This window comes from Felis catus, chromosome D1, assembly GCF_018350175.1.
Source record: "Felis catus isolate Fca126 chromosome D1, F.catus_Fca126_mat1.0, whole genome shotgun sequence".
NCBI lineage: Eukaryota > Metazoa > Chordata > Mammalia > Carnivora > Felidae > Felis > Felis catus.
The window spans coordinates 6,403,478-6,417,738 of NC_058377.1; the positions used below are offsets into that span (position 1 = coordinate 6,403,478).

Here is a 14,261-nt window from a genome sequence, read left to right on the forward strand (position 1 = left end):
GAAATTCTGTGCTTTAAGTGGACACTTCAGGCCATGCCCCAGACCTCTGAGTGGAATTTAATCTCCCTCTGCCCTTGGGACTAGTTTAGAGAGAAAGTTGGAGAAACACCGAATCAACAGAATTCTCTGAAATGTGACAAATCCTAATTGACTTGGTTCCCAATCCTCAGCAGTTCGAGCATCTGGGTTTATCTCATATGCTAGAGATACTGTAACACGTGTCACTTCGATCCCAGCCAAGGGTCAAATGCAGCATCACAAATAGAAGCTAAAATAAATTCCCAAAGTCATTTTGTGGTTGAGTTAACTTTATTCACATGATAGCTATAGGGGTTGACAACGACTTCCTCTAACATTTCTTTCTTCTGGTGAGTTGATTTAGAGTTTGGTTGCAGACAGTGTGGGTTGAAGGGATGTGTGGGTAAGACAGATCAGGGGCTTGTTACAATTCTACATCATCATGAATCATTTAGTTTTAACCTTGTGGCTTGTCTAACACATCTGCAGGAAGAGTTGAGGAGTAAATCTAATGCTCACTGGCAAATACTTAGCAGCCCTTGAGAACAGCATCTTTAGAGTACCCACAATTGATCCTAACACTGGAGGCACCTTGGATATCGTGAGGGAGGGTCAGAAGTGCCTTGGGGTGCCAAGAGAGGCATCCCATGACAGCAATGGGAGCTCAGGGCATACGGCAGGCAGCTCTGGAGAGATGCAGTCAATCCCAGGAGCGTGACATGGCTTCTCAGTACTGATAGGACCTCACAAGGAGCCACATGAGAATAACGGTAATCAGGACAATAGTGAAGTTGAGGAACAGCTCTCGAGTGGATATCCCCATTCTGAGTTGGCTCGGTGAGAACCGAAGGCAGACTCCTGAGGGCGCACCACAGACGTCCTGCTTGTCCTCACCTAATGGAAAGTTACACAGAGAACATGGAAGATTAATGAGCATGCTTTCCTCACTGTGGAAGAGGAGAGTGTTAGGGGCCGAACTGTGTCCCCAACAAAATTCCTGTGTTGGAATCCTGACACCCAGTACCGCAGTGTGGGACTGTATTTGGAGATAGGGTCCTTCAAAAGGTACTTCAGTTTAAAGGAGCCCATCAAGATGGGCCTTAACCCATTATGACTGGTGTTCTTCTGAGAAGAGGACATGTGGACGCAGACATGTACAAATGAAGACCATGTGAAGGCAGGGAAGGCAGCTGCCTACCAGCCAAGGAGAGAGGCCTCAGAAGAGATCAACCCTGCCAATACCTTCATCTTAAGTTTCTAGCCTCCAGACTATCTTTGGACTAGAGCCACATTTCTTCCTGGCTCTCCCGCCGGCTGACTTCCCCTGTAGACTTTGGACTTGTTGGCCTCCATAATCACATAAGCCAATTTTATCTATATATCTATCTATATCCATCTCAATATGAACATCTAGACGTAGGTCCTACACATACATACATACATACACACACACACACCCTATTGCTTCTATTTCTCTGAAGAACCCTGACTAATAAAGAGAACCTGGTTTTGCTACCTAATGTCAAAAAATCCAACAAAGTCCTGATTGTTTTTTCCTGTGATGAATGTACAGATGCTTTGGATAAAACACAAAATATTCTATTTTCTCTCTTCAATGTGTGTGTGTGTGTGTGTGTGTGTGTGTGTGTGTGTGCGCGCGCGCGCGCGATTGCTTTTCTTAGAATACCAACAAGCCAGGTCACCGAAACAAAATAAAACCCCCAAAGTGGTATGGTTTAGTATCTGTTCTTGCACTGAATTGCATACAGAAGTAGGATGCCATAATGTCTCGAGTTTCAGGCCACCACAGGTCTTCGCCTAACCCTGTGAAAGCATATGAAGCATTTGCAGCAGCTGCGTGGCCTCTTGCAAGCCCTACATTGGGCATAGAGCCACTGGGGTCAACCAGAAGTCCCTCGCATAGCAGGCACTCAGTCAAAAGAGCAAGTGTTAACCTCATGGGTACTTCTATTTCAAAAAGGGCTTGTGCCAGCTATTTTTAGTCAAGTGCAGGATGTGCCTATATTGTAAACACTTCAAAGAGCAGGGATGGTATCTTTATAGCTTGTAAGATAGTACATGCGGGAAATCAAACTTTGAGAACTCACGCAATATAGTCAATCAGATTATTATCTTCACGAGGGGGTATAATTGGCACTTTGTGCAAACCAAATGAAATTAAAGACTAAAGATAAAATTCTAGATATCTAGATACTAAAATTTTTGATACTCCAAAGGGAAAACATTTAGGGGGAAGGAGTGTTTTGTTTATTTTGTTAAGGGTGGGAGTTTGGGGAGTAGGAAGGGTTGTTAGTAAGTTTTGACCCTGAATGGCACTCTTAACTATCTAACCAGAGTGAATTACGATTTCTAATTACTGTGTTTATTGTATTATTAATGGACCAAATTATTAACTATACAAACGAACTAAATAATCATTCTTCATAGTATGTAATAGTTAGTATAATTAACATACAAGTTCAAATCAGCTGGTGACAGCCAGTGGATTGTTCAATCTTGCTTTAAAAAAAATGGCTGATAAACAGTGGTTTTTGTATCATTTTCCTTTTCATTCTTATCCATCTTTTGGCCCTCCACATGAAGAATACAGTAAATTGTCAATGAAACTCTTTACACAGATTTGCTTGAAGGAGAAAGTAAAATGAAGAAAATGAATGGATAACAGAAGTAGAGAGAAGGTGTTAGAATATACACAAGACCATACAGGAACGGGAAGGTGATAAGTCCAGGCAGGAAGCCAGGAGGCAAAGGAAAGAGAATCATAGGCACACTCTTCTCTATGAATTTTTTAAAAGGTTTTTCGGGGTTTTTTTTTTTCTTTTTTTTGAGAGAGAGCGAGAGAAAGAGAGGCAGCGAGAGACACAGACAGAGTGCTAGTGGGGGAGGGGCAGAAAGAAAGGCGGGGATACAAAATCCGGAGCAGGCTCCAGGCAACACAGGGCTCAAACTCACCAGCCTAGCAGTGAGATCAAGACCTGAGCTGAAGTCGGACGCTTAACCGACTGAGCCACCCACGTGCCCCTCTATGAATTTTTAAATAAAATTAAATCCTGGTATGAATACTAATTTGGGTACATGTTGAAGAAATACAGAGATATGCAAAAAAGAGAGAGACAGAGACTCTATTTATAATGATCAACCCGATTCAGTGAGGGCAAAATCACTGTCCCACCAAATGTGCTTACTAGATTAACCTCTTAAAAGAAGGGATTCATGGTCATTTGCCACTACGTGGATGGAACTGGAGGGTATTATGCTAAGTGAAATTAGTCAGAGAAAGACAAATATCACATGACTTCACTCATATGAGGACTTTAAGGCACAGAACAGGTGAACACAAGGGAAGGGAAGCAAAAATAATATAAAACCAGGGAGGGGGACAAAATATAAGAGACTCATATATGGAGAACAAACAGAGGGTCGCTGGAGAGGTTGTGGGAGGGGAGATGGGCTAAATGGGTAAGGGGCACTAAGGAGTCTATCCCTGAAGTCATTGTTGCACTAAATGCTAACTAACTTGGATTAATTTTAATTAACTAATTAATTTTAAAAAAAGAACACTTAAAAAATAAAATTAAAAGAAAAGAAAAGAAAGGATTCATGGAGACTGGCCCAAGAGCAACATACTCAGAACATATTATTGAAAGCTGGCCACAGCTCTGTCGGTGTGACCTTCACAACTCTGTGACCTTTACCACTCAGGCAAACATCACCACGATTTTTACGTGTCCCAGTATTCCAGCTGAGAAACTGACTCTGAGAGAGAAGTTAGGTTGTTTGTGCCATGACACACAGCAAGGTAGAGGCCAAAGTAGAACTGCCAGGCTGCTGGTAGTTGTTAGAATGTGGTTACTACACAGGAGTGATACAAGAAGGGGTTATGACTGCAGTTAACTGCCCTGACTATGCCAAGTTTGTGTACATCTTCAACACTTTGGGAAAACGGTTGGACATTTTTTTATTAAGGCTGATAGTGCTAATTCTCTATTCTCCAGCCATTTCACTTCTACTCTAGAAACTCAAGCACGTATGCACCAGGATACACAGCCAAGAATATTCACAGCAACATTTTCGTAATATCCCCAAGCTGGAAGAAACTCAGGTGTTCATCAACAGCAGAAAAGATGGTGAATTGGGGTATTTTCACACATTTGAATTCTCAATAAGATATGTGGATCTCACAAATATAACCCTTGGGCCAAAGAAGAATTTACAAAAGAAACTTAGAATATGACTCCGTTAATACAAAACCCAAAACAAGGAATGTAATCCTATCGTTTAAGAATGTTGAGGGGTGCCTGGCTGGCTCAGTCGGTTAAGTGTCTGACTTCGGCTCAGGTCACGATCTCACGGTTTGTGAGTTCGAGCCCCACGTCAGGCTCCGTGCTGACAGCTCGGAGCCTGGAGCCTGCTTCGGGTTCTGTCTCCTTCTCTCTGCCCCTCCCCTGCTCACACTCTGTCTCTCTGTCTCTCAGTAATAAATAAATGTTAAAAAAAAAACTGCTTTAAAAAAAAGAACGTTGAGATCGATGGTAAAATTATAAAGAAAAGCATGAACAAGATGATCTCAGCAATCAAGGTGGTGATTACCTATGGTAGGGCAGAAGGGAGAGATGATCAGGAATGGATTTCTGGGGTGTCAGCAATGATTTCTTTCTTGGCCTGGCTGACAATATATAGGTGTCGCTTTATAATTATTGTTCAAATTATGCTTAATGATTCTTTACATTTTTTTCTCAGTAGTCTCTGAATTGATGGGCCACCTCGTATACTTCTTTATTTCCTACAGTTTACCTCTTACTATTTTTTGCACTTTGATGGTGAACTTAAATATTTGTATTTAAATGAATAAAGCACAAAGAGTTAAGCCGAGAATTTCTAATGAACCCAATTTAATCAACACATATGCTAATAGTAAGAAGCGCACTTGACTTTCACACACATTTATACCAAAGTTAGGCAGAAATTGAGATTAGTAACCTTCCATTTTTCTGCTGTTACCCACAAAGACAATTTTGGCCTCGTAAGTCTTCCCAGGAGTCAAGATCGCACCATACGATCCAAAGTGATTGCCATATGGGTGAAATAAAAACCAGAAAAGCTCTGAATAAACTGACATTGACTTTCTTTGAATGGAGGCTTTGAGAATTAGAAAGGGAGAAAACACATACCAGGAGAGGGAAAAAAAGGAAAGCAAGGATAAATAATACTCTCTACATCTTAAAAAATACTATGTCTAATAGGTATTGCCTGTTTCATTAAGAAATGTAAACATGCCTCAGTGTTTCTCATTTGCAACTTGTACACACACACACACACACACACATACACACACACACTATGCTAAGTATAAAAATCCTGCTGTCACCTGAGGAGGGTCAAGGACACAAGTGGCTGGGATAGGCTTCTTCCCTTTCTCCAACTTGGGCTCCAACTCCCGCTCGTCTCCCAGGCTCTCTGGAGTCCCAGACTCTGGGCAGGACCTAATGTAGTCTGAGGGAGGTGGCAAGCACTGTGATGTCACTGATGAAACATCTCAGAGGAACAACCTTCAAAGGTTTGAGGCTATTTGTGTTTAGGGGGAATACAGAAATATGTTGACTAAGACTCTATTCCTTTGGCTGCCGATTTGTATTACCCACGCACCCCCCCCCACCCCCCGCCCAGGGACTCAAAGTCCTCTCTTCCAGTTGACTTTAGGTGCAATTGATGTGGATTTTTAATTCATCTTTTGGATCTTCATGAGTATCTCTAACATGTGTTTGAAACCTAATAAACCAAGAGTAATAGACTGATATTAACAGATGGGTGCCGAAATTGGTCGCTCCTCTTACGCAGCATGTGAGGGTGTCAAAATATGACTTCTCTTTACCACCCCCATCCTTAACTATTAGAAATGCGAAGACTTTTCTGTCTTGCACACGCACATCCCAAACCGCACAGGCACCAGAATTCAACAGGCATCTCTGGCTCCTTCAAAACTGACCGTACCCCAGGCGGTGAAACTGATCTCTTCAGTCACCTGCTCTGCATAAGATTCCAGCTAAGCTGTATTTTGGAAGTTTACACATTAATATACAGTTTCATCTGAAACAGCTGTGGAAGCCCTGGTTTATATATCTCTGTCAGTAAACCAATACTGCAGTAAACCCATACTGCAAAACTCAGTCCTTTGGAGAGACCTAGAGGGTAAAAGGAGAGTGCATTGACATGAGGAAACCATAAGTTATGGAATCTGTCCTTAAGAAGTAGAATTGTATAACTCAAATATAAACACCAATGAAAACTAGGCTGTTAAGATGAGTTTACAATCAACAGTTCAGATGTCTAGAGGTCCATGGAGCCCCTTGAAATATTTAACTGGACTTGAAAGCATGAGACCCCAGCAATCGTGTTTGCTCAGCAAATCCCTTCTTTATAGATAATAGAGCAAATGCCCCTCTGAATTCCCAGTTAGGGTCAATCGAAATAACGCATCCCCAGAAGGCTTATCAAGCAAAATTCTTCGTGTGGTTGGGTTCAGAGTCAAATCTCACCCCACTGTTCCTCCTACTCCAGAGACGTTACTAAAAGAAAGACTTTCCATTCCATTTCTTCATTTTCAACACAAACCCAATGCTAGATAATGTTAATACAACATTCTGTCACCGCCTGCCTTGTAAAAAGATAGCTTGGTGAAGTGACAGATAGTATATAATAATTACAGTGCAATCGAACATTGGCAATTATCTGTTGCCATCTGGCAAACCTCTTGAATGTAGTCAGATTTCTGTCTTTTGCCTCCAAGCCCTTGCCAGATCGTTTTAAATGCTGGGAGTGTTTTCTTAGTCACCAAGCCACACCCATACCTTTTTTTGACCACTCAAAATTATTTTGTGGGCAATTAAAAAGTTATATATTTATTATAGAAAAATTGAAAATATTAAATCATAAAGAAAATTTATATCAGCCACTTATCTCACCATCCAAAGGGGTGGGGGGGGAATCCTCTCTACTACTCTTTATTCACATTCAGGCTGCACAGATACAATCTCAAATTCCCAAGATATTTTTGGTAAAGGAATCTGATACTTGAAAAACCTGTATCTTTTTTGATGCATGTAGAATCAAATTCATACTATACGATGTATTTGGTTTTGTGCTTAGGGGACAAGCATTTATTTTTTTACATTATTCAACACAGAATTAGCTCTACAATATGTAAAACATTAAATACAATGGGGAAATGTTAACATATTCCAGAACAGCTCACCAACACTGTCATTTTGGTCGAACTGGTCACTTTCAATGTAACTTGGAGGGATAATCCTACCACTTAATAACGAGTCAGTTCAATTTGTTTACTTGGTTGTCCCATTTAAGTTTATCCAATTTATACCAGGGACGACTATGCCCAGTACATTGACAAATTCCCAGATAGAGCCTGCAGAAGCTTCTGCATATTAGTGGCTTATCCTGTGATGTCATCAGAGACTGGGGTTACATTGAGAATTTAGCTTGTTATTAGTTTGACTTAATCTCTCCAGAAAAATATGCAAGCCACCCAGTTACCTGGCACGTATTCAAATGCCTAAGGATCTAGAGATCTTCAGATCTGTTAAAAAAAAAAAATCAACATTACTGTCTCTCATTTAAGAAACTGAAAATAACAAGATTTCAAACCTCAGTGCCAAAGCAAATGCATCCCTTTCAATCAACCTTCCTTAAAGTCTGCTGATATTTCCCTTTCTGTGAGCAATCCCCTTGGTTTAACAGCATTCATGCCATATCAACTTTCTTTCAAGGTGCTGCTCTGCCCATCAACAAGAAGACGTATTTAAAAATCTTTGACATTATCTCTATGCCTATTACTGTAGACTTTAGCCAAGGGCCAAAAATGTCAACTGAATAATATTCACCTTGACACTGATACCAACGATCTAATTAGCATTTATATCCCCTCCACCCACTCACCACCACCATACATTCTTAGGTGTAAAACAGTACTCTTTGAGAATTAATGTTGAGTTCTTGTGCCTGGTTAGCAGCTCACCTAGCTTGTTCAATTTATTCCCCATTTCCATCCACCTTTTTAGTTTGGAAAGTAAAAAGTGAACACCTCATGTCAGTCCATGAGTTTTGTGTCAAGTCTATGACACAATGGGAAAAAATCAGTAAGAAATCAGTAAGGCCTGATGAAAGGTGATAAGCTCTTAACACATCATGGTAATGAATATGATGATGACGGTGTCTTTCTCACCTTCACATCTTCACATCCAGCTCGTCATGGAGCTGCTCAGAAGGAAAGAAACCACTCTCTGCTATTCTTTTTCATTATCCCAAATACCTAAGTACAAGCCCAGAGAAAGAGGAAACCCTATTTCTTGAAGTTCTGTCCATGTCCTGGAAAAAGTAATGATCATTATCTGTATTCTTTTTAAAATTTTTTTAAATGTTTATTTATTTATTTTGAGAGAGAGAGAGTGTGTGTGTGTGTGTGTGCAAGCAGGGGAGAGCCAGAGGGAGGGAGAGAGAGAATCCCAAGTAGGTTCAGCACTATCAGCACAGAGCCCGATGTGGGACTTGAACCGTGAACTGTGAGATCATGACCTGAGATGAAATCAAGAGTCAGACGCTTAACCTGCTGAGCCACTCAGACCTCCTCTTTATTATCTGTATTCTTAAACACTTGTGGTACATGTGTGATTTTTGTCTCACTAACTGGATTTTCACCTCAAAGTCAGGGATAGTTTCTTGTATTTATTTGTTCTCTAGCCACGCATCGAACCCACAAAGTATCATAATAGATGCTCCAGAATGTAGAGCAAGGGGCTCAGCCCAAGCCTCCGTCTTATGGCATCTCCTACTGAGACTCGGACATGTCTGAGCATGTCCAGCAAACATGAGTGGAGGAGGTTGAGGTCAAGGTCAAATCTACTCCAAAGGATCTAGACACCGCCTGGGATAGAACACTCCTCTGAAGGGAGGTGGTCAAGAAGATACATGTGTTTCGGCAACAGGGAGAATAGTCATTCCACTGCACATTACACAGATTAGCTGGTCCCATGAGAAGCAGATGCCAAGACGGGACTAAACGTGCAGAAGAAAAATATATTAGGGGAAATGCCTGGGAGAGAAAATACAGAGGGAGGAGGGGAAACTGAGAGAGTCATCAAACAGCAAGAGAAAGAGACAGGGAAAAAGGGAAGGGAGGTTGGGTAGAAGCATCTCAGATACTAGAACTGCAATCCAGTTCTCGGGATAGTTTGAGCAGGCTATTAGGAAGCCTCAGGTCACAGTGGTGCGTCAGAGACGGTCCCCGTCTCCCAGGGAGGAGTCAGCCTTCGTATCCCCCCCCCACCATGCTTATAACTGACTGGGAGCAGCCCATGGCAGGCATAGCTTCTGTTTAAAATGTGATTTTGATTTCGGAGCACAGCAGCTGGGGTCCACCTCAATGATGTCGCTGTGGTGAGAGGCACATTCTCGCGGCCACTGTGCCCACATACTTCCCATCCTGCTTCACTACAGCTCAGAGTCCGGGTCCTAGCGGAGAGAGAGGGCCACGCGTGAAAACCCCGGAACTCTTTTAACAATTTAACCTCCACCGTGTGTAGCGCTGAACGGGACAGAGAGATTCTCACGGACCTCGGCACCTCCGGGGAACCAGCAGTGTTCCTTCCTTCCAGTGTCACAGAGCCTGGCCGAAGCAGCAATACCAACGGAGGCTTAACCTGCAGTTTGCATTAAGTGGTGCAGGCCTCAGTAGCAAATAATAGCGGAGAGCAGCTCAAGCCGAAAGAGCAAGAAAATTGCAGGCGCTGCGGTAGCCAACAGGACTTGTGCATGGGTACATATGAGCCACCTCCTCAAGTTGCTGGAAATAATCAGGAGGAACATTACAGGGGCAGGCAGTCTTGCATAACAGGCGGGAGCGAGAGCCAGACAACTAGGTATTCGTCCTTTTTATAATAACCCATTTTAAGTCCTGGGTTGGTGAGGTGACACCTGTTAGCATCATTTGACTTGGAACCAATTAAATTCCTCTTCTCTGGAACAAGTATATTTCTGCTCTATAATAAGATTCTGCAAGCAAACAGCTTTCTCTCAGCACATTAAACATAGCAACCAGGGAGAAAAAAAGAAGCAGCCAAAAATGTGTTTACTACTAGGCTAATACCATCTGCCCTCCAAACACTCCCAGATTTCAGATTGGCTTTGATATTTTTCTGATGGGAAATAAGAATTCAGCAGTCTTTTGATGTGTTGTTACTGAGCCCTTTGGGGAGACCAGCCAGACACGCCTACTCGAAACCTTCTGTTTCCTGGTGAACCTGACGGAGGATCTCACTGAATCTCTTTGGAGAACCTGTCAGTCACACTAACACAATTGCAATTTCAACACGAAGAACGAGGATCAGACAAAATTGCTTGTTCTCTGTGAACGAGTCCGTTTTGGCTCTCGCTGTGGCTGTTACAGCAGAGAGAACGAGGTCATGAAGAATCATGAAAATCCGACTCCGCTCTCTGTAAAGGCAACGATAAAACCGAAGCGCCTAGTTTGCAGAAATGTGGAAGATTAGCTGGAGGCAAGCTACCGGCCAGGTTTCCTTTTGGATGAGGGACGTACTGTCTCTGGGAGCCATTGGGCTCTTGTTCTAGAGCCTGGGGAGTAACCTAACCTCTTACACTTTTACAGTAAGCGATGTGAAGTCGCCAGGGACTCATATTCTGGGAATTTGAGCAGCTTATCTGGGAGAAAGTGGTTCAGGCCTAGTCTCTTCAGTTCGCATTTTGCTGGTTCTCGCCCTCATTTGTCATTGTAAAGAGACAAGGGGGTCCCCACACCTCAGGCCAATTTTACCTGTGTCCTCATGGGGGTACCCCTTTAGCGCTAACGAAAAGCCAGCCAGCTAACACTTTCTCCTTCTTCTATTCTGCCCTCTTCTGCTAGATGCTACAGCACTCCCCTTACATGTCACTGAGTCCATTTACATGCCACTCCCACTGGCTACGAACTCAAACGGAAGACGTGCCTGCCACTTCCGATATGGACGAATGCCTCTCCCAGGCATCACCGTGGCTTGCCTTACCTTGTGCCTCCAAGATGCCCTTCCTCTGCAGCCACCTCGGCTGGGGGCCGCAGATTTTGACCATGGCAGAGTTAGACTGGCTTCTGGAGCAAAATGAGGAGGGGCAGTGAGGAAGCATGTCTCTCTCTGTGTGTTCCGCCCTGTTGAGGAATACCACAGGAGCACCTCCTTGCTCTCATGCCACGGTCTTCCCAGACAGGAGTTCATGGGGAAGTTCGGCCAGGGACTACGTAGAAGTTAAGAGGCATCCTGTTATCTCGGACTCACTTCTTCCCTTCCACCACTAACGTGTGATACCAAACTCACCTTCTCTTAGAGTGAATTCTCTCTCTCGGGAGTTGGCTAAGTTCCCAGGGCAAATCGACCCCTATCAGGCCTGCTCTATCGGTACGTAAGACGCATACTGACGTATCTGGGGATGCGGCACCACACAGCTCAGGCTCAAGCTCAGGCCATACACCATCAGCATCCTGCGCTTCCTACCAATTGTCTTTCCACCGAGGTCGGAGTGGAAATTGCCTTTTCTGCACTCCAGAAGGCGAGCGTACTATTTTGTGTGTCAGCGGTTTCCTGTCGCTCCCAGATGAAGTTCGAAATCTTCAGCTGCAGAGACAAGATCCTACTGTGGTCGAGCTTCTACACTCACTGCTGCCATCCTCTGCAACAATCCCCAACTTGTCAGCACTTCAGACGTTCTCTGTGTGTGTGTGTGTGTGTGTGCCATTCCCTTTGATTAGAACATCCTTCCTCCCTTCCCTCAACACCGCCTACTTTTGTTTGATGATCAACAATACTATTGGATTCAAACATCACATTCCCTGATCTTTAAGGCTGGGATCCATGCTGCCCTATATACGACTAATTCCACTCTTTTGTTAGCATTGACCTTCTTGTCCATCTCCCCAGCTTAAGAACAGAGATTGGCTCTCTCACCCCATAGACCCAGTGCCTAGTCAGGTAGTGCAAAGAATGTAGTGGGCACCCCACAGAAGTTTGTTGAATAAGAGTATGTCTGGGGGCACCTGGGTGGCTCATTCGGTTGGGCATCTGACACTTGATATTGGCTCGGGTCATGATCTCACGGTTCATGAGATCAAGACCCACATTCGACTCTGCACTGACAGGGCAAAGCCTGCTTCAGATTCTCTCTCTCCTCCTCTCTCTGCCACTCCCCCACTCATGTGCTCTGTCTCTCTCTCTCTCTCTCTCTCTCTCTCTCAAAAATAAATAAATAAATAAACTTAAAAAAAAAAAAAGAACCACTGGGACCTCATCAAGATAAAAAGCTTCTGACAGCAAAGGAAACAATCAACAATACTAAAAGGCAACCAAGAGAATGGGAGAAGATATTTGCAAATGACATAATGGGCAAAGGGTTAGTATCCAAAATCTGTAAAGAACTTATCAAACTCAATACCCAGAAAACAAATAATCAGGTGAAGAAATGGGCAGAAGACATGAATAGACACTTTTCCAAAGAAGACATCCAGATGGTAACAGACACATGAAAAGATGCTCAACATCGCTCATCATCAGGCAAATATAAATCAAAACCACACTGAGATACCACCTCACACCGGTCAGAGTGGCTAAAATTAACAAGTCAAGAAACAACAGACGTTGGTGAGGATGTGGAGAAAGGAGAACCCTCTTGCAGAGTTGGTGGGAATGCAAACTGGTGCAGCCGTTCTGGAAAACAGTGTGGAGGTTCCTCAAAAAATTAAAAATAGAATTCCCTATGACCCAGCAATAGGACTGCTAGGTATTTACCCAAGGGATATAGGAGTGCTGATGCATAGGGGCACTTGTACCCCAATGTTTATAGCAGCACTTTCAACAATAGCCAAACTATGGAAAGAGCCTAAATGTCCATCAACTGGCGAATGGATAAAGAAGATGTGGTTTATATACACAATGGAATACTATTCAGCAATGAAAATGAATGACATGTTGCCATTTGCAGCAACGTGGATGGAACTAGAGGGTATTATGCTAAGTGAAATAAATCCATCAGAGAAAAACAGATTACCATATGTTTTCACTCATGTGGAATGTGAGAAACTTAACAGGAGACCATGGGCAAAGGGAAGGGAAAAAAAATAGTTGCAAACAAAGAAGGAGGCAAACAATAAGAGATTCTTTTTTTGTTTGTTTGTTTTCCATTTTTTTGTTTGGTTTGTTTTACGTGTTTCTCTTTGTAAGAGACTCTTAAACACAGAGAACAAACTGAGGGTTGATGGGGAAGGGCAGAGGGAGGGGGAAATGGGTGATGGGTGTTGAGGAGGGCACTTGTTGGGATGGGCACTGGGTGTTAAATGTAATTGATGAATCATGGGAATCTACTCCCGAAGCCAAGAGCACACTGTATACGCTGTATGTTAGCTAACTTAACAATAAATTATATTTTAAAAAATAAAAATAAAAATAATAAAATCCAGTTGTTTTTGAATGTGATTATATATATTCTTTAATATTTTATCTCATTCCTATGCATTTAGAACAGAAGGTGGAGATTTCTGCAGGTACTCGTTCTGTCATGCTAACCCAGAAATGTTGCTTCTATTTTTAAAATAAATTATTACTGAAGTAAACAACAAAAACTAAACTTTTAAGCACCTAAAAATCAAGAAACATGAACCTGATTCCCTAACCCTGAGGTGGGAAGGTAGGTGAATCTTTTTGTTTTTTCCAATTCTCTCATTATGGTTCAAATCATCATGTGGACAATTGTGATAATATCTGTCATCACAGTGACATCTAGTACATTCAACATATCTGGTTTCTTCAATGCGCTTGAGACTCACAAAATTCCTGGAGGAATAAATACAGGTTGTATTATTATCTCCATTTTTCAAGTGAGGAAAAGTAAATGAGCCACACAAGTAGTTAAATGGTCAACCCAGGGTGGAGTCTTTACCCTTTATATATAAAAGCAATGTCATTCAAAGATGCATATTCCAGATCAAGTGCCCGTTTCACCAAGTAAATAATTCTCAAACTTTTAGAAAACATTTGTCAACAAAATTCACCCTGAAAAAAATGTTTTAATAGCTTTAAATGAATTATATAACATTAACAAATATTTGAAAAATACTAAGGAGTGTCACGTATCCAGTCCATAGGCTCTGCTTGGTATGAATAAGAATTCAA

At 42.4% G+C, this 14,261-nt stretch overlaps 2 protein-coding genes across 2 annotated transcripts in view; both read right to left on the reverse strand.

Annotated features, from left to right (window-relative positions):
• Window positions 1-290: 290 nt before the first annotated feature.
• Window positions 291-5,544, reverse strand: SLN (sarcolipin). Its single transcript, XM_006936599.3, has 2 exons — window positions 5,408-5,544; window positions 291-912 (listed from the first exon to the last, which is right to left on the reverse strand). The coding sequence occupies exon 2, from the start codon at window positions 839-841 to the stop codon at window positions 746-748; it is 96 nt and encodes a 31-aa protein (XP_006936661.1). The 5' UTR covers window positions 842-912; window positions 5,408-5,544; the 3' UTR covers window positions 291-745.
• A 2,068-nt stretch (window positions 5,545-7,612) lies between these two features.
• The window catches only part of SLC35F2 (solute carrier family 35 member F2), a 137,782-nt gene continuing 131,133 nt past the window's right edge, over window positions 7,613-14,261 (reverse strand). The window contains exon 8 of the mRNA XM_023238905.2: window positions 7,613-7,633. Coding sequence (XP_023094673.2) covers window positions 7,628-7,633 — 6 coding nt within the window. The 3' untranslated portion in view covers window positions 7,613-7,627. The remainder of the gene's footprint in view (window positions 7,634-14,261) is intronic.